This window comes from Phyllostomus hastatus, unplaced genomic scaffold, assembly GCF_019186645.2.
Source record: "Phyllostomus hastatus isolate PE091 unplaced genomic scaffold, TTU_PhHast_1.1 phas_contig_86, whole genome shotgun sequence".
Classification (NCBI taxonomy): Eukaryota; Metazoa; Chordata; class Mammalia; order Chiroptera; family Phyllostomidae; genus Phyllostomus; species Phyllostomus hastatus.
Window position 1 is genome coordinate 51,084,667 of NW_025333977.1, and position 24,998 is coordinate 51,109,664.

Genomic DNA, 24,998 nt, shown 5'->3' on the forward strand with positions numbered 1-24,998 from the left:
TATGTGACCTTAGGCAAGAATCTTGATTTACTGTTCTGTGTCTCAGTTCGCTCCTCTGTAAATTGAGGATTATTGTAATTATCAACCTTACGGGGTAGTCGTCAGGATTATATTATTCACTCTATGTAAAGAATCTAAAACTGTGTTTGATAATACATGGGTGTTCTGCCATTATTGCTGTGCAAGTGTGTTAAATAAAAAGAAAGAAAAGCAGTAAGATTTACAGTCTTGATACTCTTAGCAACTTGCTTTAATGTACTGGGCTAAGACTAACTATAGTTATTAATATTCCTCTCTGCCATGTGATCTATTTGATAATGTCAGAGACTTCCTCATAAGCTTTGTCTTCACATAATCAGGTGTAGTGCAAGGTAGAAGAGCTGATGGGTGTTAGAACTTTTACGAGGGTGATGGCTTGTCATCCAGTCACACAAACCTTCTTGTTTTGAGTGTCATGCTGATAGCTGGGTGCATGTTTTCTCATTTCTCTGGTGGCTTTAGGTACACCACAAATTGAGTGTACTTTATCAACTTTGAAGCATGATAATCATTGTCATTGCCAAATGTCTATTACAATATTTTTTAAAAAGGAAACATATTAACTTCTATGTCTTTTTTGGACATCTGGAGAAATATATTGAAACATAAGAGCCTAAGGAATGTCAAAAACAGATTTAGTTTGGATGTGGCATTCTTGAAATCATTGTATTTTAATGTTAGTAAAACCATTTGAGTCATGCAAAGGAGTAATCTTCATTCTTGCAAGTGAACAGAATGCAATATCGGAATTTTATGTACTAGTAATACATAATATAATGACAAATAACATCTATAATTATCTTCAATGTATTTGGGGTCATATAAGGGTTTTATAAAGCTTATTTAATCTTCAAGTTAAGAAAATCATGGAAACCAATAAGATCCTCAGATAAACAGTCTTTGATAGTGGATACCTGAGAGAAGGGTCATTTGTATTTCTTCTTTGCATCTAAAACAGTGGCTTGGTAGCACTCAGTAAATGTTTGTTGAATGAACGAACTTTGATGTATGAAAGAATCAGTTACATAATTCTGAAAGAATATATTAGAATGAATAAAATGACTAGCATTTAATCAAGGTAAACCACTATATGCATAACCCTAGACAAATCAGTTTACTATTTGGTACCTCAGTTTATTCATTTGCAACTCAAAGATCAGATCTCATCAGCTCTACAGTCTTAAGAGCTTCTCATAGGATTTACACCATCATTTACTGCCAGTCAATTTTTCTCTGGTGCAGAAATACCTCTCACATTTCTATTAGCGAGGCAACGACAATGCCTGACATGTTCACTCCTGTTTTTCTTTTGCCTTTGGGATTTGAAAGTAAGGTTTAAAAATCAATAACACATTGGGGTGGTGAACAGACAAGACAATATACAGATAATGTATTATAGGTACACCTTAAACCCATATAATTGTATTAACAATGTCACTCCAATAAATTCAATAAAAATTTTAAATAAATAAACACCAATAAAGCAGCAAACAGGCACATATTAGACTCCACCTCAAAAGACAGTCAACTGCAACCATTCCATGAGAATAGTAATATGGTGTTTGGAATCCAAAGTTTCTCCCTTCTTCAAATGCCATTTCTTTATTTCTAATTGTTTTTTTCAATTTGAACTTGTTTCATAATTATGTGAAAATGTTTTGCTCTTAGAGTCTATTCTTACTCACTTGAAGTATCACAGGTTGGACATACTCTTCAGTTTCTACCAGCCCATTCATAAGTTGCCTACATTTCATTTTTTATCTTCCTAATAATTCCCAGGGGTTAAAATTAAATGAAGCCACACACTCCCAAGTGAATGAAATGTAAGACTGATGATTAGTGTTTGATTTAAGGGGCAATAAAATGAAGGCTAACAGGCACAAGTTTTGCCTGGTATTTTGACACGTGTCAAATTAATGGACAAGACAGAACTATTTCATTGACTTTTTCTAATGGGATCTTCTTTATGGGGTTTAGAGTAATGCATACACACACACACACACACACACACACACACACACACACACACACACACACACACACACACACAGAGATATGGTTCCAAAATAAAGCTACTCATAGTCTTCCTCTGACCTGCCCACTAGTGAATAAAGAACCCAGTGTCTGAACACTGAAAGACCTGAATGTCTGCCTATGGGAGCAGAAGTCAGAATTTAAAACAGATGCTTTGATTTCGGTGTAAGTCGTACTAAACATTGCTCAAACAATTCAGTAGCAACCCACAACTTGTCAACACCTGGGGAACAGACCTTAAGTTAAGTAAATATTGAGCTGTTTCAGTAATCCCTTTCCTTCATATAATCACACTTCAGACAAGCATTTAATGTGCTTGACTCCTCCTGCCCTCTTGTATGAAGCAGGTTGTTAAGGAGAACTGCCTTAACTCTCATTTTTATAGGGATTAAAAGGAAGTTTTAGCTCAAAATAGTTTCAATGTATTAATTACAATGATACCCTTCAAGAAAAGATCCCCAAACCTAAGCTAATTCATTAGAAGCAAAACTTGCATGATCTGGATTCCAGTAAAACAGAACAAACTAGAGAGCCCCTAGAGAGTGTTGTGACAAGGGTGGGAAGTAGTATGTTTACAGTTGTTAATGTGTGAAACACAGATTTTATTCGTGTATCATTGTTGATCCACTTTGCATTATTTTCTTTAAAAATTTTTTATTGTTGACACTGTTACAGGTTTCCCCCATTCGCCCCCTTTTCCCGCTTCCATTAAGCTTCCACCCCCTTCCCCCGGCCTTCACCACATGAATTATTCTTCATATGAACAACCAAAAATCTACATTTTCCCACCCTTCTATGTGCTAAAAATAACCAATCTTTATCCATGGTCTTATGAAATTCCTTCAGTTTTGGTCTAGATATCTCTCAACCTTAGCCTAGAAGCTAATTGTGTCCCTTTCACCACAATCAGCAACCACAAATATTTAAACAGGGTCTAACACCTGACTGTATTAACTGAGCCAAGGCTTCACCCAGGTCAATAAGAGCACTGATTTTGAATAGTATGCCTTCTATCCCAATTCAAATACTTGAGGCTCAATTGCACACAAGTGTGAGTCATCTGGAATTAATCTTGATAGCAGAAATAGTGACTCAATGAAATAATAAGTTGATACAAAAGTACAGTTGACTCTTGAACAATATGGGGTTTAGGGATGCTGACTCTCTACGCTGTCAAAAATCCACATACAACTTTGGCTCTTCCAGAATTTAACAAAAGTTGTCCTTTGATATGGCAGAGGGTTGGTTCTAGAACCCCCACAGATACCAAAATTTGAGGATACTCAAGTCCTGTATATAAAATGCACAGAACCAATGCATACAGTCAGTCATCTACATGTACAAATTCCCAACCAAGAGTCAAATACTATTTCTTTTTTAAATTTTTATTACATTTATTGGAGGACCATTGATAAAATTATATAGGTTTCAGCCATACAATTCTGTAATACATCATCTGTATATTGCATTGTGTGTTCAACACCAAAAGTGAAGTCTACCTCCATCACTCCATTTATCCTCTCTTTACCCTCTTCTCACTCCCCCACCACGCTTTCCCTCTGGTAATCATCATACTGTAGTTTGTGTCTATGAGTTGTTTTCTTGTTTTTTTTGTTTGCTTAATTTCTTCATCTTTTTACCCAGCTCCCCAGTCCCCCACTTCTCTAACAGCTATCAGTTTTTTCTTTGTATCTATGAGTCTTTTTCTATTCTGTTTGTTTGTTTCATTCACTGGATTTCAATGTCCCACAGTTTTGAATTGTTGTGTCATCATTTTCATTTGTGTCAAGGTGTCTATTGATTTTCTCCTGGATCTCATTGTTGACCCATTCATTGTTTAATAACGTGTTATTTAGCTTCCATGTCTTCCCATGCTTTTCAATATTTTTGTGTTTGATTTCTACTTTCACAGCATTGAGGTCAGAGAAGATGCTTGATATGATTTCAATCTGAAATTTATTGAGACTTGTTTTGTATCCTAAGTGTGGTTTATCCTAGAAAACATTCCATGTGCACTTTCAAGGTATGTATATTCTGCTGCTTTGGTGTGAAATGCTCTGAAGGTATCAATTAAGTCTATTTGATCTAATGTATTGTTTAAGGCTGCTGTCTCCTTGTTGATTTTTCTGCCAGGAAGATCTACCCATTGAAGTCAATGGGGTGTTAAAATCTCTGACTATGGCTGTATTCCTGTCAATCTCTCTGTATTTGTCCATCACGATTTGCTTTATATATTTAGGTGCTCCTATTTGGTGTATAAATATTTACTAGGGTTGTATCCTCTTGTTGGATTGCTATCTCTATCATTATGTATTGTCCTTTGTTTCTTACTATAGCTTCTGCTTTAAAGTCTATTTTGTCAGATATAAGCATTTCTACTCCAGCTTTAAAAAATTCCATTTTCATGAAATATCTTTTACAAACCTTTTTTTTTTTTAAATACGGAATGCATCATGAATTTGCGTGTCATCCTTGCGCAGCGGCCATGCTAATCTTCTCTGTATCATTACACATTTTAGTATATGTGCTGCCAAAGCAAGCACTCTTTTACAAACCTTTTACTTTTAGTCTGCTTGTGTCTTTTATTCTGCAGTGGTTTTCTTGTAGACACCATATGTACAGGTTTTGTTTTTTTATCCATTCAGCTAGCCTATGTCTTTGGAGCATTTAAGCCTACATTTAAAGTGATATTTGATAGGTATGTACAATATTTATTGAATTTTATTCTTTATAACTATGCTCTTCTGTTCTTCCTCCCCCCTTCTCTTTCTTCCTCTTCTTCCTCCTCCTCCTCCTCCTCCTCTTCTTCATCTTCTTCATCTTCTTCTTCTTCTTCTTCTTCTTCTTCTTCTTCTTCTTCTTCCTTCTCCTTCTCCTTCTTCTCCTTCTCCTTCTCCTTCTCCTTCTCCTTCTTCTTCTTCTTCTTCTTCTTCTTCTTCTTCTCCTTCTCCTTCTCCTTCTCCTTCTCCTTCTCCTTCTCCTTCTCCTTCTCCTTCTCCTTCTTCTCCTCCTTTTCCTCCTCCTCCTTCTAGAAAACCCTTTAATATTTTTTGCAATACTGGTGGTTTGGTGGTAATGAACTGTTTTAGCTTTTTCTTTTCTGGGAAGCTCTTTATTCATCCTTTAATTTTAAATGATAGCTTTACTTGGTAAAGTAGTCTTGGTCTCAAGTCTTCACTTTTCATCACTTTGAATATTTCATGCCAATACCTCTAGGCCTGAAATGTCTCTGTTGAGAAATCAGATAACTTTTTTATGAGAGATCTCTTATAGGCAACTATCTGCCTCTAGCTGCTCTTAAAATTCTTTCTTTGTTTTTAACCTTTCCTATTTTAATTATGTTGAGTCTTGTTTTAGTCATCTTTGAGTTCATCTTGTTTGGGATTCTCTGTACTTCCTGGACTTGTGTATCTTCTCCTTTTACCATGTCAGGAAACTTTTCAGTCATTTTCTTTTCAAATAGGTTCTTGATTCCTTACTCTCTCTGTCCTTCTGGTACTCCTATGATGTGGATTTTGTTACACTTAATGTTGTTCCAAAGGTCCTTTAAACTACCCTCATTTTTTATGTGTTTTTTTTTTAAATTTTGCTGATCTGACTTGGCATTTTGTTCCTTGTCTTCCAATTTGCTAATTTAACTCTTTACTTCATCCAGTCTAATATGTATTCCTTCAAGTGTATTCTTCATTTCAGATATTGTATTCTTCAAATCTGACTGGTTCTTTTTTATGGTTTCTATGTGTTTTTTGTTTTGTTTTGTTTTGTTTTGTTTTTTGGTTTTTGTGTCTTTGTTGAAGTTGGCACTAAGTTCCCTGAACAGCATTACAACAGTTTTTTTGAACTCTATATCTGGTAAGTTGCTTACTTCTATTTCATTGAGTTCTCCTTTCGGAGATTTCTCCTGTTCCTTCATTTGGGACATGTTTCTTTGTATCCCCATTTTGGCTGACTCTTTGTGTTTGTTTTTATGTATTAGGTAGATCTACTATGACTCCCAGCCTTGGTGGAGGGGCTTTATGTTCTATGTGTTCTGTGGGACCCCGTGGCACAGTTGCCTTCATCACCTGATCTCAGTGTTCCAGAAATTTCCTTTGTGTGTTCTATGTGAGTCCTCCTCTTGTAATTGAGTCTTCTCAGCTTGTTCATGTATGGGGTCAACCTTCAGGCTGGCTCACTGTGAGGTTCAACCCCAATCACAGCATGTGAGCTGCTGTGCAGGGTGTTCACCACACAAAGCATCTGTTTTGCCTCAGCATGATCTGAAATACTGTTTTAATGGTTTTGTTGACTCCCCACATGGGAAAATCACAGACATGAAGGGCTGAATATATATATTTATTGAAGAAATTATATCTGCATATTAGTGGGCCTACCCAACTTCAAAGGTCAACTCTACTGTGATTTGAATGATTAAAATGATAAAAGTTATTTGATGTTTTCCATTTTTCCTATTGCAGATCCACCTTTTGTACTGGTTATCTCTGGACTAGACACTTATTTTCTCTATATTCAAAAGAGGTAGAATCTATTTTGAGGAGTGCAAAATTCTCAATTTAGATATTATGCCCACCTATACAATAAATTAATTAGACTCAAAACAATGGACTCTGGTTACTGAGACTTATTTGGCCCAGACTTTGTAGATTATGTTAACATGAATCTTGCTCCCTCCTAGTTAAATTACAAATATAAAATATTACTATGATAATGAATGGTCATCTTCTTTCCTCATGACTTTCAGGAAGCTGGTGAGGCTGCTGATTTTTGGTGAAAGGTGCACAACTAGGTCCTGGGGTAAGGTCTGCAGACATCTAGACCGAGACAAAAAGAATTTCATAAGACCATGGGTAGAGATTTCATAAAACCATAGATTATTTTTAGGACATATGATGGCAAAGCATAGAGAATTGACGGAATGGTCTGTCTGACCTATTATTCCTCAAAGCTCTGTTGATGACCCAACTAACCCCAGGGCCTGATTCCCACATCTCTACCTCTGCCCACACTGGTCTCCAACTAGACATTGTCCTCTAGGTAGTTCACAGGCATTTTAATTGGGCAAAGCTTGTTTCTCAAGTTTCATGAATGATTGTCTCAGCATATAGACTTTTCCATGATGCCCTATCTACTCAGCTTGAAATAGGTAATTCAAATTGTCCTTGAGAGCTAAATCTTGATGGAAAGAAAACAAAGCAAAATACCATAGGGATTAGAAAAATGACTCTTTAGTTCCTATATAGGGGAAAGATTGTTCTGAATTTGACAGTGCTCAGACTAACACTATCAATCATTAGAATAATAAAACCAAAATTCCTTTTCTGATTTTTGTTCATCACTTTCTAGCCTTTACAGTGTGTTTTTCCCCCAAATATGGAACATTGGCTTCAGTATTACTTAATGCAAAATGTGGAATATTGGCCTCGATATTATTTAATGCAAAAATTCCTACTGTACTAAATAAACTTCTCCAGACCATGGTCTGCTACCTATCATGTGGTAGATGTTCAAAAAGCACTTTGAACATTAAAAACAAAAAATGGTTTTTAAATGAAGGAAGGAGTGAATAATAACTAAAGAATCTGAAGTGTCCTTAAAGGTACCTGGGAGCAGTTCATGGTCTTTTAAGGATAGTGAAAGATGTGGCAACAAATTATCCTCCAAAAAGTGTAATGGGTCATACAATGATCAAAGCTCTGAAGAAAATGACCAGATAAATCACAGGTATGTTTCAACACACTTAGGATACCGTGATAGGCTATTTTCCATCATTCTCAAAGAAAGGCACTATATAACGTAATTAACATATTTTGGTATGTATCTCTCCCCTTGGTCTTGGTGAGCTGATGGGGCATGAAAAGTTCAGATTATGAGGATTTAATCACAGATTTTTATTTAAAAGACTGGAAAGGGTTTAGAATAAAGCACAAACCCTAGTTAATGAAAGAAGCATTCTACACTTCTCAATGTTACAAAAATAAAAGGAGAAAAAATAAAAACTTGAAGTGTGATTCTATAATACATTACTAAACTACAAGGAGGAAATACCAGTCACTTTGCTAGAGTGGGCAAAATGAGCTATATTTGGATTACATTTGATGATGAATTCCTTTTCTGATTTCTTTAGGTAGTATTATTTTATTTTACAAGAAGTTCCTAATTTTGAGAATGTAAAACCAGAAAGAAAGTCAAATTTACCTTGAAAATTTTATGTTCTCTTAGTTCTATGATGTTGAATGGAATCTTTTAGTGTTTTTTTCTGTCAAAGTGCTTTTTAAAAATTGTCATGTACAATCTATGTATGTTTTACCCTGCTACCATTTATCTGTTTATGCTGATGCATAGGAAATGTATGGTGTGATGTTCCTGTAGACAAGGCTGTGAAAATTAAATTTTCAGAAAAAGAAATGTGTTTACACTAGGCTCAGATTAAAGTGGGAGCCTACTCAAAAACATTTCTATCAGTGATCTATTAATCTTCTGAAGAGTTCTTTTAATCCAAATAAAAATGTGTTTGCAAAGAGATTTGGGTTATTTAGGTCAGGCTTGGCTTTACACTCAGCTGATCAAGTCCCCAGAGGATGTGACACACACATGTTGCAGTAATGGGATTTGGGCAGGAAGTTGGTTTATTGGGAAATTTCCAGGCTGGTAGCTGATGATACAGAAAATGGGTACCTTGCACTCCAGAATGGTCTGAGACTAAATTGTTAATATGTGAAATTTTCTCTGGACACAGTGCCAACCACCCCCCTCCACAGCTCCTGCTCTTCCTGCCCTGACTCCCTCAATTACTGCATGCTTACTTATTCTTTCCTCCCTTCCCTGCTCAAAGCTCTCTCCCAGTAAGGATATAAAATGTATCCATAGTAAGTAGGTAATTGCAGGATTAACAGTTTAGAACACCTTCCAGGCAAGGGTAGTTGTATTTTAGCCACAGTTAACTACTAAAACTACAACAGTGTCATTTCAGACATAAACTGGAGTAAAAAAAAAGTGTTTCCTCCCCCTGCCCCCAGGGTTCTTCTCAGTCTTAAAAATCAACCCAATTATGTAGCTGTTTAATCTATCCACAAATAAGGAACTCACTAATACCAAATCAAAAACTTAAACAAAAACCACAGCTATTGGCTCATGATTGATTTGTGTTTCTACAGATTGGAGGATACCAACAGGGGGAGGGGCAGATGAGAATGAATGAAATGGAAAGTACCTGATACCAACTGAATTGGGATTTTTCAAACATAAACCAAATCCATTAAAGTGCTCCTCGGGTTCCAACCAGTTAAAATAAAATTGAAGACTCTTTTGAGTTCTTTGATTTTTTTTTTTTTTGCCCACCACTCCCCTGAAGGGAATAACATCTCATGTTGTTATGCAACTACCTCACTTTATAATATTATAAATAGCCTTTTTGGAACACTTGCTATTTGCCAAGAAAGACCCTAAGCATTTTGAATTAGAAATGAAATAAATATAATGGTTAAGAAAAGAAGAAAAATTACATGGGCAGTGTTTTGCTTACAACCCTGAGCTTAAAAAAAAAAAAACCACAAAAAAGTGACCTTGGGTTTAATTTAATGATTACCATGACTAGAAATGGTTGATACACTCAAGCTAAAACAGAGTTGTTATATGTAAAGGATACGTATGTTTTCACCCAACATTTAAGTTGATTAACATGGTTGAGTCAGCGTAGTCTTATCTCCAATTTCTGTTTTAGACATTTTATTATGGAAAATTTAAATTTTACACAGAGGAAGAGATAATGATCATATCACATCCCCAAGCTTGAATGAGTATAGACTTATAGTCAATCTTAGTTCATCTCTACCCATTCGCCTCCCCTCTCCCCTCATTCCTCACTAGGTTGTTTTAAAAATAGATCCCAGACATATAGTTTCATGTTTCAATACACCTTTAAAAAACAAGAACTGCTTAAAAAAATGAACCACAATACCACAACTGCACTAGCACAAAATGAGAAAAATGACTTAGTATCACCAAATACAATGTTAGAATTTCTCTAATAACATCAGATAATTTTTACAGTTAATTTGAATCACAATCCAAACAAGATTCATGCAATGCATTTGATTTTTGCCTCTTAACTTATGTTTCTTTTTCTATTTATTTGAAACCCTGCTGGCTCTTCTGAGGAATTTCCCATATTTAAATTTTTTTTCCGATTGCATCCTTGAATTTTTTTTTAAAAAAATGCTCTTTTAATCCTCTATTTTTCTTGTAAAATTATAGTCAGATCTTGAGGCCTGATAAGATTCAAGTTTATATATATATTTTTTTTAAGTAGGTCATCAGTGACTATATACTTCCTGTTGTATTACAAGGAAATCCCTGTATCTGGTCGTCTCTACTTTTGTAACTGAAATTGCTTAGTGGGTTCAGATGGCATCAGGTTGATCCATCCAGCACAAAGTTACAAATCAGCCTTTCAATTAAAAGCTTTAACAGCAATTGATGATTATTGCCCAGATCATTGTTGTGATTGCACAATGGTTATATTAAATTTATTCATTCTTTCTGTAATTATTGAACATGATTATTTAAAAAAGAACTTCTATCTAATTATCTGGAGTTACATTCATGTGGAAATGGCCCACTTTTGCAGGGAGGAGGTTAATGAATATTAGTTTCTCCATATTGAATGGGAATTTTTAGGCCAAGATTATGCTGTATTAACTGTACTTTGCCATTTACAGTCAGAAAAATACAGGACTATGTGTAGGCCTTACTTAGAAATAGCATTTATTTCTGTTGTTAAAGGCATTACCCATGTGTCTAAATGATCTTACTTCTGTTAGATTGAAATACTATTATTTATTAAATATGGACTTAAATATCTATTTCTTTTATTTTTCTAGGTCAATCTGGAGATCTATGTCTGAAAACAAAGGATTTGGTTAGTAATTCATGATTACTCATGCACATGATATGGTCCGTTTCCATGAAAATTCTTTCCTATGCTACTGACATAAGCAACAATAAGTGATTAATAAAAAACAAATGGAATTTTCTTTACATTTTATAGAATAAATTTTTAAAAAGTGCATGTGATTCCATTCTAACTTTAAATTGCTAACACAAATCATTGACTGATCATTGACCTCTTTTAAAAGGTCATCTTGACCTCTTAGATGTCTTTTCAGATTTATGAATCTAGGAGTAAATAAAAAAGAATTAAAAATAGTTGGATTACAAAAAACTTTTCGACAGCATTTCAAACAGGTGTTGGTTTCAGTTGTACAGCTTAATGGTTAGACAATCACAGAATTTACATAGTGTTCCCCTCAATATTTCCAACTGGCACCATATATATTTATCACGATATTTTGACTGTATTTTCTATGCTCTATTTACTTCCCCATGACTGTTTTATAACTACCAAAGTTTACTTCTTAGTCCTTTCACTTCTTTTACCCAGTGCTCCAACCCCACCCCTCTGACAACCACCAGTTCTTTCTCTGTATGTAGGAGCCTGTTTCAATTTTGTTTCTTCATTTATTTTGTTCTTTAGATTCCACATAAGTCAAATACCATATAAGTTACATAGTATTTGCCTTTCTCTTACTGACTTATTTCACTTAGCATAGTACTCTTTAGGTCCATCCATGCTGTCACAAATGGTAAGATATCATTCTTTTCTTTAATGGCTGAGTAATGTTCCATTGCATATAGATACCACATCTTTTTTTATCCACTTACCCTTTGATATACAGTTGGTTTGTTTCCATAGGTTGGCTACTGTAAATAATGCTGCGGTGAATGTAGGGGTGCCTATATTGTTTTGGATTAGTGTTTGGGGCTTCTTTGAATAAATCCCCAGAAATAATCACTGGGTTGTAAGGCAGAGCCACTTTTAACTTTTGAGGGAACTCCATACTGTTATCCACAGTGGCTGCACCAGTCTGCATTCCCACCAGCAGTGTATGAGTGTTCCCCTTTCTCCACATCCTTGGAAACACTGACCATTTGTGGTTTTATTGATGATAGTCATTCTGACAAGTGTGAGGTAATATCTCATTGTACTTTTAATTTCCATTTCTCTGATGATTAGTGACACAGCATTTTTCTATACATCTACTGACCCACTGTATGTTCTCTTTAGACAAATGTCTATTCAGATCCTCTGTCCATTTTTTAAAACTGAATTGTTTGCTTTTTTGGCATTGAGTAGTATGAATTCTTTATAAAGTTTAGATATTAACCCCTTATCAGATGCATCATTAGCAAATATGTTTTCCCATTTAGTAAATTTTTTCTTCATTTGTTGATTGTACTCTCTGCTATGCAAAAAATGTTTTAGTTTGATATAATACCATTTGTTTTCTTTTGTTTCCCTTGCCCAAGGAGATATAGCAGAAAAATATTGGTACCAGAAACATCTGAGATTTTACTGCCATGTTGTCTTCTAGGATTGTCATGGTTTCGAGTCCTACATTTAAGTCTAATCCATTTTTAGTTCATTCTTCAATGAGGTGTAAGAAGGTAATCTACTTTCACTTTTTTGCTTATATCTGTCCAACTTTTCTGGTACAGTTTAATGAATAGACTTCCTTTATCCCATTGTATGTTCTTGCCTCCTTTGTCAATATAAATTGACATATAGGTGTGGGTTTATTTCTTGGCTCTCTGTTGTGTCCCATTGATCTATATGACTATTTTCATGCTAGTACCATGCTGTTTTGATTACATGCCTTGTATTATAGTTTTAGTGTCTGCAATTACATTATCCATAGTAGTAATAAAGGCAACTAACAGTTTGTATTTTAAATCTGAAGTAAATCTCTAATTCTATAAATTACTTTTTGAAAGCTAGTTAATAATGTCTCTTTCCCTTACAGGATATAGAGTGACACTAATTTTAAATCATTCTCAGTGGCAAAACATCTGGATTATTCAGTCAATAATTCATTTTTTATTCAGTTTGTCAAGCTTGGGGATATCTTTTCTCCTTTCTTTCTCCCCTGCAGAGCCTAGGAGTTGGATGCTCAAACTACTTTTCCTTTTTTTCAAAATCATATACCTGGATTGCTCTGCAAAGCTTATTTAGAGCAAGGTGATAACCATCAATGATTGTTATCTTCAAGGGTATCTCCATTCTCATAGCATGCTTTTCAGTTTATGCACAGAAGACTACAGAGGTTTCTATCCTAACTTGATTCCTGATGATCAATGCCTTTTCTCTAGTCAAATATGAGTGTTTGTCTCCATTTGATGCTTTGCTTGCATTTGCATTACTTAAAACCAGTTCTTCATTTCCATGCAGTTCAGTTCTTCACACATGTCCAGGGCCTTCTTTAGGTGTCAGGAGGACACGACTGAGCAAATGTTGGTTTTTTCATTTAAGGATCTTGAATCTACCACAGCTTAATGTTTTCTCAGCACAATCATTTTTTTACAATCAGGTATTTCAGTCGCAGCATTCTACCATATATGCCTGGGTGCTTATGTAGTTCGTGGAAACAATGGGAGCCCACAGGACATCTGGGGGTGTCCATCACTGACTAGAACTTCCTAGAATGAACCATAGAACTTTTGTTTCATATCACCACCTTACAACAATGTGCAGAATTTGTTTTGATTTTAAATTTCTTACACTTACTGTGAATTCTGCTAACCAATCCTCTGCTTTACTTTAGAAAGGAAAACAGTCAATGATACAATTTGGCAGGAATCCTGCAAGCCTGAGAATGATCCCCACATCAGAAGACTCTGTCAGCGGAAAGGTAATTGCTAAACTTAGTTCTGCTGACTTTGCACTTTCCCGAAGTAGTTTAAAGGCCAGGTAAAAATATTTACATCTTTTCCCATTAAAATAAGCAGGCATTGTGGTCTACTTAAAAAGAAAGACAAATAAATAGAACATATGTATTATTAATAGAATATAAACATGTATGTGTAGATACATAGAGACATACAGAAAGGAAGTGAAATCTAATTAAGTTGCCTGTTGAAGCAAAGAATCAAGTGCAAATAATATTTGAAAGTCTCTAATGTCTAAAATAATTTAAAATGTATTAAAAATCAGTACATTGAATAAACCTTTAAAAATAACATGAATATATTAACAGTTGTTATGTTTAAATTTTCTTTAAAACTTTAAAAGAAATAACTTTGATTACTAACACAGAATTATACCATTTTATACTTTAAAAATTCCCCAAAGCAAGTTAGCAGCCAGGTATAAAATATTCATTAATAATAAATCACTTCAAAATTAAAATTACTTAACTTTGGGCAGGTAATGAATAAAAAAGTCTTAAGGGTTCACAAAGATGAACAACAGCATAAAAGGTTGATTTAATTGGCATTGCCTTTACAGTGTTACTTGAACAAAAAATATTTGATTATATTAGTTATTGATAATTTAAGAGTTTCTGATTTTTATATAAAAATATTTTTACTATCTTGGGACAAAGGGAATAATTATAGCATATATTTATATATGTTTACATTTTGCCTTTTGTTTTTTTAAAAGAGCTCTTGGCTTTATAAAATATGAAAATAATCATTTTCCCTTGAAATATTTCTATTTTATTAAATATTATATAACATTTTGGTGAATAATTTTAACTAATTTTTTTAAATATTTACAATTTTCTCTATTATAAAAAATACATAGGTGAAACACTGGGGATAATTTAAGTATAGTATTTTCTTTTAATTACAATACAGGAAATGTTTTAATAATATCATGTTTTGATTTGACTCTATCTTAATCTCATGGATGCCAGCTATCTTCATTCACACTCTCTCTAGGTGAGCCAAACACCCATCTATCCATTCCTTTAATAAACATGTTATTTTTAGATTATTGTGTATTAATGTATGGATAAAGAAGGTATAACTTATTATAGATATATTTAATTATAAGATTGACCATAAATCTCTTCAAGTATTCTAATTCCTAAAACTACTTTTCTGTGAACTTTTAAAAAGTTTTGTAATAGCAGGTAATTCTATTACAGCTACTCTGATAAAGCAGAAAAAAATCTTGGTCATTAGGTGAGGTTCTTAGGACTTGTGGTGTCAGTTTTGTCAGAGAAGGAAGAAAGCCTCTACAGGAATGTTCTCAGCTGTGATATTTCTCAGAATCTTGAGTGACTGTGTGTTTGGTGTGTGTGTGTGTGTGTGTGTGTGTGTGTGTGTGTGTGTATCTAAGAAGTTTCGCTGGCATTTCAACAGTAGTAGCTGAGTCACAGGACATTTCTTAGGGATTAATGCTGTGCAAGGAAGAGTTGATGGTCTGAGACCAAGGCTGTTGATGTGATTGTAAATTGAAGGAAGAAATTCAGTGGGGGAGGGAAGGCCACAAGCAATGGACTTGAATTTTATGGCGGTAGTAGCTTCATTTAGAAGGCTCAGAGTATTTCTAAGCAATTAGTGACCTCCATATTAACCCATAATATTTCTTTCTCATTTTAAGCACTACTTTTTAATTGCACAATTACTTCAGAGTGGTTTACTGTCTATGCCTGAGGATAGGCAGTCTGTGAAGTTCAGTAAAATGAAGATCTGAAGGTGCATTATTGCTGTCATACACAGCCCATGATTTTCTTGAACACTAATAATGAAATTGTAAAGACAGCTTCAATAAAGCAGAAGAAAATATATAGGGAAATAAATGGTAGGGGTGATGTTAGCTCCTAGCGAATCTGTTGCAAACTCCAAGACCAAAAAAAAAGCTTTTGTTTCCATTTCAGTTTCAAAATGGTATTTCTACATGACATATGTTAACAGCATTGCTGTCCTAAAAATATTGGGGCATGATGAAAGGAACCTCCATGGGCTATATTAAGCAAAGAATTTGTGCCTGGTATTTTAATTTATGAACAAATTCACATAGCTTGATAACATGACTGTGTTTTATCAGTTAATACAAAATTTATCAGAATGAGTTGAGTGTCAGGAGAATAGCATTTTTAGTTTATCCAGACCAGTTCCTTCTCCTAAAAAGAATTTTATCTAAAAGTGTGTCTGTGCTATTAACAGAGACTACATCTGTAAAATAAATGTAAGATAAATTGTGTGCTCAGGACTTTAATTTTTAAGATTTTATTTATTCATTTTTAGAGAGAGTTGAAGAGGAGGAGAATGAGAAGGAGAGGATTTTCAGTGTGTGGTTGCCTCTTGAGTGCCCTGTACCAGGCACCTGGCCTGCAAACCAGGCATGTGTCCTGACTGGGAATTGAACTGGCTACCCCTTGGTTCGCAGCCCATGCTCAATCCACTGAGTTACACCAGCCAGGACAAGTGCCCAGGACTTTATAACTGAAAATTTGGCAATATTTAGGTATCAAGGAAAATCAACCTGTCATTCATATTAATTGTATTGTCAGCTTCATAAGCAGGAAAACTATTTATAATATTCATTTTGGTAAACTAAAATCAATTTAAAAATCTTTACATTTACTTTTGCCTTAATTTTGTAGAAATAAAAAACAACCCTAAAACACAATCTTTTAAACCTATAAATTGGAATTTACCTAAAATCAAGTTATGATTTAAGTGAAGGTAGTTTTAAAAACAGGGTTTTCATATTTTATGCCAGAAACTACAAAGAATAAAAACAAAGCAAAAATTTAAAAAGGAAATAGATCATGTTTGGAAACTTAGAGATTTTTTCAATGTTACTGCAGTAGACTTGTCCATAAAACAGAAAATATGCAAAAAAATATGGTAGTAAAGGAAATAGGGTCTGAATAAGGTCAGGAAACATGTTGGTAATGAAAGGAATATTAATTCCACTCATACAGCTACAAAATTGTTTTAAAAATAAATCTTACCAATGGTTTTGATAAGATTCATTATAGTAAACTGGTAGAGGAGAAAGAAATGTTAGGTCCTTCAAGTTTAACATTTGAATAACTACTCGTTTGAAACTTTTCCTGAATTCTAGTCAATATTATTATTTGGCCAACTTCTTCAGAGTAAGCAAATAAATATTTTGCTTAATTTTTCCAGACATTATTAATTCTTTTTCTTTATTGGATTGGTACCCTCATTTTCAAGAGGGCAAATGTATAAAGTCACAAATTTATTTACTATTCTGTTTAATTTTTAGGAACCAGAATTTTAATTTAAGGATTGTTTCCCAAGAGCATGTGACTTGAGTCTGGTCAGAATGGACAATATGAGGAAAGGCAGAGAGAAGCTCTCGTGCACACCTGAATGCTTGCTTATGATGTGGGAATAAACTCGCTGAGCAGAGGCTGCCTGCTAAGCGGGTCTCTTTTATTTCCAAGAAAGGTTTCATGAAGTGAATGAGAACACTCAGAGTTCTAGTTTTAGCTACAAATGAATCTTGGGATGAATTCAATTCAGTAGGGGAGCTCTTACTAGGAATATAGTTACCTGAGCATGGTCAGAAGTATCTCTGTTAGAATAACCTAGAAGCTGATTAGAAATACTGTTTCTGTTTTGTTTTGTTTCCTCAGCCTCATTTTTTCCTGCCTCTGCTTTTGAGGAGCAGTCAGAATGTTTCTGTTATATGGTGTATTTTTTGCACACTCCTATTGTGACCCACTATGTAGTTTATGTGTGCTCTTACACTCTTGTTGCAAGCAAACCACCCCAAAACTAATGACATCAAACAACAGTTTACTCGTTTCATGGGGGTTGGAGATCAGGAACCTGGTCAGGGCAGTGTTTCAGGATGTCTGAGGCTTCATCCAGGAGGACTTGAATGACTGGGAAGGACTTAAGTGTCTGGTGGCTGGAATCACCTGGAGGCTTCTTCACTTCCATGTCCAGCATCTGTTCTGGGATAATTGAAGGCTGTGCTCAGCTGGGCTGGTCACCTGGAAAACCAGCATGTAGCTTCCCCATTTCACGTAAGCTTCTCCCAGGCCAAGGGCTAGATTTTAAGAAGGAAGGTGGTGAGAGGAAACCTCACACATCATACAGGGAAGTGTCTGAAGAGGAACATCCCAAAATATCAAGGCAGAGCAGATAGCTTCTTCTGACCTAGACTTGGAGTTTACAAATTCTACTGTGGCAAGTGAATCAGTAAGGCTGGCTCAGTTTAGTAAGAGGAGAACTGAACTCCATTTCTTGCTAGAGGAGTGCCAAGGTCACACTGCAGAGTAAGTGGTATGAAACATCTTCGAAAAATACAGCTGCAAATTCTCTAGTTCAACCATTGCAACTTTGTTGCTACTTAGGACCAAATTGCCTCTGTTTTCTATAAATGTGTTCTTGTATGGTAATATTTGGGAGATTCCAAATAAATTCAAATGTATAAGACCACAAAACAAATGGCTAATCTTCATAAAATGCCATTTTCCTTGTGGCCCTTCCTTAGTCCTAAACCCTCAAAGCTTCCTGTAGAAGATGTCACAAACTGATAGCTCTATAACTGAATTTATTCTGAGAAAAAGCTTAGTTAGGTCATTTGTATTTTAAAAATCGGGAAATTTTGCATTAAATTCCATATATTTACACTCTTTTGGAAAACAAGAAGGACTAGGACCATCCTGGACTCTGAGTCTGAGGAGATTTCAGCTGAGAGAGCTGAGCTCCCTGGCTGGCCTTTCGCAGTGCCAGCCCTGCAGTTCAGCTCACCACAGACCTCCCATTATCTCCCTGACAAAGTCCATTTCATTTAGTTATGTACATGGTTAACTTCTGCCATTGTAACATTGGTTTAGTGGGTTATGTCCAAATTTCTCCACTTGGCATTGAAAGCCCACCAAAATTTGGCCGTATTTACTCTTCCAGCCCTACCTCCTCCTGTGTTATGTTCAGAATTACTTATTGCAGGCCCATCTCAATCTCTACACTTAATTAAACATATTCTACTCATTCCACACTAAAGGCCAGTGTTCACAGCATTGTCACTACATTTTTACTTTTCTTTTTCTTCTATCTTTCCCAACTGTATCCATTTTTCAAACTTCCATTGACGGGGGCCCTGCCTCTTCCACAAGTACTCTGGGTCCTGGTGACCACCCCCCCCCCCATCCTGCCCACCCCCATGATAACCTCTGAGTCACTCAGTTTACTACATTGCATTGTTATGCACATGATGCTATTCATTGTGCATACTCCTCAGCTGCTTCCAGATTCTAAAGCACAAGTGCTCCTTTACTGTTTTTTTCCAGTACCCAGAAGAATACAGACTTTGCTCTCTAAAACTCATGTGAAAGGCATCAGAAAAAGGAAGAGGTAGAAAGAAATAAAGGCGTGGGAGAAAGAATTTTTTTTCTAAATACAGAAACTAATAATAATAATAAAGCTGCAAAATTCTGCTTCACGATCCTGGCTCTGAGATGAAAGTTACTGCCTCAAAGAACCAGATCATAAAACCAGCTCATTTAAAAATTTAAGCATTTTCTAGAATCCTGTAATGTGGTCACTCTGGTTTTAAATATTAAGTAATTGGTGTAAATAACTCTGAGACTGAGCTGTGGATTTAATGTATCTTTTACCATTGCCTATGATGGGGATCTGGACAAAAACTTGCACCTACGTTTTACTGAGCATGAAGGGCAGACCTCACCTATGTCTTCCTCTTTGACAGAGTGTGGGAATAAAGAATAGTGGGAAATTAAAGGACTATCTGCAAGTAACAAGGTATGAAGGTGAGAGAAAAAGTCATTGGCCTATTGTGGCCAGGTGATTTCTGGGAGTCTCAACACCCTCATCTGTAAACTGTGTGGCTTGGATTAAGGAATCCACGAAGTCCTATGGTTTTTTAGCACATCCTATTTTGGATTTAAATAAAGTGATCCCCTTTTACAGGGCTTGAAAGGGAAATGCTACTACCTTTTGAAAAGTTTCTATTAGCTTCAAGTAAATAGATGCCACATGGCATAGCTTTTACTAATGCATGCACAGAACAGCTGCAACATAATTCAGGTTGAGATGGCATAATAATGAAGCTCAAAATGCCAGGGTTGGAAAGATTCATTTAACAGAAACGGGTGAGAGGATAACTTCATGGAACCATAGCACTGGGGAGTCGAAAGAGGCTTTCGTGTCTATGTGCTGACCTTTTATTATTACCGACAGGGAAACTGAGTCCCCGAGAGGCTTCATGTCTTGTGTGGTAGGTACACAACTTTTCAGGGTCATTCTTCATTTTTTGTTTTGTTAAATTTCCATTTTATATTTATCTGCTTTCAGTAAGAATAACACTTTTAAGAAAATACTTATCATCTAGTCAATATAGTACCTTAATAAACTGAAGAAAAACATTAGTATTATTCAATAAATTATACTCACACTTCTTAAATCCTACAATTTCTTTTAACCCATATATAACATTAATCTGTTTTAATAGATTTACATGAAGATGATTTTCTTTTGAGTAATAACATGCATACTCTTCAAGGAGAAAAACTACAAGATGTTTCTTATCAGGTAATGTGAATCATCAACATTTACGAGGTGTTTTGTGAAAATTGTCTTGTTATGGAGCTGTATAATATGCTAAGTAATGTACAAGGCTTACATAGCCTTGTAGCTACTTTGTATTTACTTATTGTAGGTTGTTTTGTAATTGATATGATTATGTCCCTGGGAATTAGAATATAAATGAAAAAATAAAATTACTACTTGAGTTAATAAACCATTTTGATTATGTAAAACATCATGTGCTACAGCCTTTTGATAAGTAACTCTGAGCCTGTTATAATTAATATACTGGGATTTTCTCTGACAACACCTATGCTAAGTGCTTTAGAACTATCTGGCAACCTTCAGCATGGGGTGCATGCCTTTTTTGTTTTTTACATTTTGTATAAAAATATACAATGTGATTTCTGACATATCTCTTTAAATATTGCATTAATTAGCCCAGAAGTTCAAACAATTATGAATGTCTGAACCTTAGGCCTTAATAATAATAATAATAATAATAATAATAATAATAATAATAATAAACATTAATAGCCAAATAGTTGCTATTCACCCTGTAACAAAATACAGAGTATATGTCAATAGAGCCAACTCCGGCATTATACTGATTTTTAATATTTTTCTGACACCAATAGCATCCTCCTTGATTATTCTGATATTTTACTAGAAAACTTAGAACTGACCTTTCTTGGTGCAGTAGATTGATCAATGGCAGAGGCTACACATAGCATATGAATTGTGAGGGGCGGATGTGGTGAGGAAAGGGAGCTCGAACTCCTCAGTCCAGCCTGATTTTTTAGGCTGATGAATTAAACAATGGACCATAACTTTTGATGAACCCCAGTTTCTGCCGGCTGTTCTGAAGCGTCCACAGTGGCAGATCCTCACTCTGAGGTCGTGCACTCGGCTGCACGTGGCCTGATTGCCCACTGGCCAGGGCCTTCTCTTGAAGTACTGGTTGAGAGCTCTGAAAACAGACAGCTCTGTTTGAATCTGGTCAGCTCCTCAATCTCTCTCTGCATCAGTTTTCATCATCTGAAAAATCAGTCTGTAAAGAACCTGTATCTCGTGGCTGTTTTAAGTATTAAGGGAGGTCCTTCATTAAAGCACCTAGCATCATAGCTGGTATTGAGAAGATGCTTTAAAAAATGCAGTTGTTCTCACGGAGGCTCCTCTCTTCTTGTCTCCCTCCCCTCCTTCCTTCTCTTACTCTGCACAAGGGCTTTGTGACACTTTCACAAGCATAGCTGCCAGATTATGTCTGAAACATGCAGTCTCATTCTCCTAAATTTAGATGAGGCCTCAGATACGGTATCTAAGTGAAACTGTCTGAGAGCCAAGCAAAAATTGGGCTGGTTTATAATAAGACCTCCCCAGACATGTATTGTATCAAGAGAAATCAATCCTTCCTGAGGTTTTTAGTAAAAGAAATAGAAACATCTCTTAGAAATGAGGTAAAAATGTAGAAAGTTCATAGAAGAAAAGAGTTAAAGATCCGTCTTTGCTCTAAGACCCATCTTTCTGGACATTTCATTTGGCCAAGATATATCCTCTTTGAATGGTAATTGTGCAGTTGTGCTATGCAGTTTGTCACCAGATCAGCTGAAGAAGCTCAGACTCAGTGGGACAGGCAGGAGCTCTCTAATCTAGAAATCTGTTTGGGAGTAGAGGGTAGTCTTATCTATCTTTAATCTTTCTTTATTCAGAGTAGGCATTCAACTGAACTTAATTACTTAAGAAACATTTTCTGTATGACAATACTTGGGTGTAACAGTGTTAAGTATTAGGAATTATTATTCAAACTATTAATTTATTAGCTCATTGTGACTGAGGAAAAGTAGAAGCAGTTAACCCTTTGAGAGATGGGGCAAAGAGGGAGTCATTTCTCAGAGAGCAGCTCTGATGTGAACGGGGACACTGGCATGTTGAGGGCATGAGAATGGACCTTGGCACAGACTGGGGCCTCTCGTCCAGGTGAGCAGGTGCCTTAGACCAATGCTTCTCCAGGTCTGGCCCTGGACTGTCTGTGTGACAATCACTTGGAGTGTTTGTTAAAAATTCAGACTTCTGAGCCACACTTTGTCCAACTCAATTGTCATGTCTGGAGCCCAGGAATTGGTATTTTATAAAAGTTCCAGAAGATGCTTAGTATATGAACCAGGAGACATGAGACTCTCTGGGATCAGAGAACTGGTGGGCACTTGTCTGCAAATGTGATGCCCCCTATATTTTTATTTTACAAACCTCAAATGTCTCAGATTTGGTCTGGAAAGACAATAGCCTCCTGAAAATATGGAAGTTGATATTTGTTTTGTATTATGGGAATGAATTTTATTCATTTTTGAACTTTGAAAAACAACATGGAAGTAAAAATGATTGAAATAATGAATAATACCATTACAGAGTAAGTATTTTCATATGGCTGACCATTTTACTGAATATCATTAATGTGGAATAAAGTTCATAAGATATAAAATGTATTAATAATTATCATATGCCCATACCTACAAAATATATTTTGAACAATAAAAGCATTCAGAATTACCCTGACTGGTATGGCTCAGTTGGTTTGGTGTCATCCTGCAAAGTGAAAAGTTGCTGGTTCAATTCCAAGTCAGGGCACATGCCTGGGTTGTGGGTTCAGTCCCCAGCTGGGGCATGTACAAGAGGCAACTGATCAATGTTTCTCTCCCTCTCTTTCTCCTTTCCTTCTCCTCTCTCTAAAAATAAATTTTTTAAAAGCTATAAAAAACATTCAGAATAAAAATTTTAATTATTAACTCAACTCCTAATCAGAAAATATTCAACCAGGTGAGTTTTTTTTAATGTTCTTAAAATGGTAGGAAGGATCTTAGACATAGAAGAAGGTACAGGGAACCAAACACCAGGGGCAGTGGAAGATGTTTATGGAGTACTTTCTCAAATATCAACTTTGCTCCATGAATATTTCTGACGACTTAGCCTAGGATAAACTTGCTGGGAAACCAGGCTTGCAGGAGAAGTGCTGATGAGGAGAGTCTGAAGCAAAGCAGACTGCTGTGATTATTGTACCAACCATAAAGAACATCTTGGGGTAACTTGACTCCCAGCATTCATTTTTGTATCCTTGCTCTTGTTTGTTCTTTGCTGGCAGCACTCAAGCTGATGGCTCAAACCTTTTGTAGCATATTGAAAAGGGTATAAAATATGCAGTAATACAGACTTTGGGCTAATATATTTTCAAAAGTGGTTCATGGCTCATTTCTCACGTAAATTCTTAGGTTGCATTCAGCCTTCAGAGCATCATTCATATTCATGATAGAAAAGAGGGATAACATTTATTACTTTCAGTGCTGCTGATATTAAGCACTGTCAAACACACCCACCCAGAACCGCACCAAAACATTTTCTTCCTGAGCTTCTTCCTTTCTGTGGAAAAAACTGTTGCTGAGTGACAATTTTTTAAAAATGCATATGTATATACATATATATGCACATATAGTAGATACACATACATATATACATCCAAAATCACCCTAGATCCCCTTCTGTGGAAGATATTAAAGTACTAAGGATTAGGTCACTCCACAACCATTTCAACCAATTTCTTTCTTGATGTTTTTTTTTGGTAGGGACTATAGGATAAGTATTTGAATTCTTAGTCTCCCCTGCCATTCAGGGTGGTCATGGGATTCAATTCCGTCCAGTGAGATGCTGTCAGAAATGTTTAGAGAGGCTTTCTTCTCTGAAAAGAAAACAAACACCAAAGAAACAACAAGGCATCCTGAGGAGAAAGCTTTGTCCTTTGTCCTTCCCACCTGGAGCTGGGACAGGATGCCTGCAGAGACCGCAGCTCTCTTCCACCTGTAAGGGCAGCCAGCACACGTTGACAACAAAGCTGGCAATCACTCTAAGCTTAATACAATAGTGACATCCCTGAATGACTGCCCCAGTGCCAGACTGTCAGTACCTAGAATTCTTATTGTATGAAAACATAAGCTGTATACCTGTTTAAGCTACTGTAGTTGGGTTTTCTGTTCCTCAAAGATGAATGTAGTTCTAGTTGATACACTTTCTTTTTAGAACTGTCCCTTCTGTTGATGCTGAATACAACAAAATGGGCTCGCAGAATTCATTGTGTAACCAACCTAGATTAGCCTCCTTTAGTTTTTATGCAGTGGAATCAGCATCTAGAGCTTTGAGTTAGTCATTTAGTCTTTATACTGGAAATTGGATTGACACCAAATAAACTATGGGCTATATATAAACTTAAAACCATACCATGTTGGCAAATGTGTATAGACTGGATCAAAGTGTGGTTGCTTTTTGGTGAGCTTAATTGAGGTCACGACACTAGTGACTGGGGAAGAACTTCACGATTATTCTGTGATCCATTAACAAGCAGGAAACACAGGACACTTATTAGGTTTCATCAGAGACATTTTGGGTGGTTCTAAATAATCCATAAGGAAGGAGAGTGGGAGAAGAGGCCAAAATGACAGTTTAAATAGTACCTGCAAGTGTCAACCAAAAAATAGTCTTTATGTATGGTGTGATGATACAAAGAG

General features: G+C 35.7%; 1 protein-coding gene and 1 non-coding gene across 2 annotated transcripts in view; one reads left to right on the plus strand and one right to left on the minus strand.

Annotated features, from left to right (window-relative positions):
- LOC123827380 (putative uncharacterized protein ENSP00000383407) overlaps positions 1-24,998 on the plus strand; it is a 73,900-nt gene that overhangs the window by 20,175 nt on the left and 28,727 nt on the right. Inside the window, 4 exon segments of the mRNA XM_045851891.1 lie at positions 5,871-5,925; positions 10,953-10,990; positions 13,731-13,817; positions 20,375-20,454. Coding sequence (XP_045707847.1) covers positions 5,871-5,925; positions 10,953-10,990; positions 13,731-13,817; positions 20,375-20,454 — 260 coding nt within the window.
- Positions 4,509-4,616, minus strand: LOC123827690. Its single transcript, XR_006787330.1, has one exon. It is a non-coding gene; the product is annotated as a U6 spliceosomal RNA (small nuclear RNA).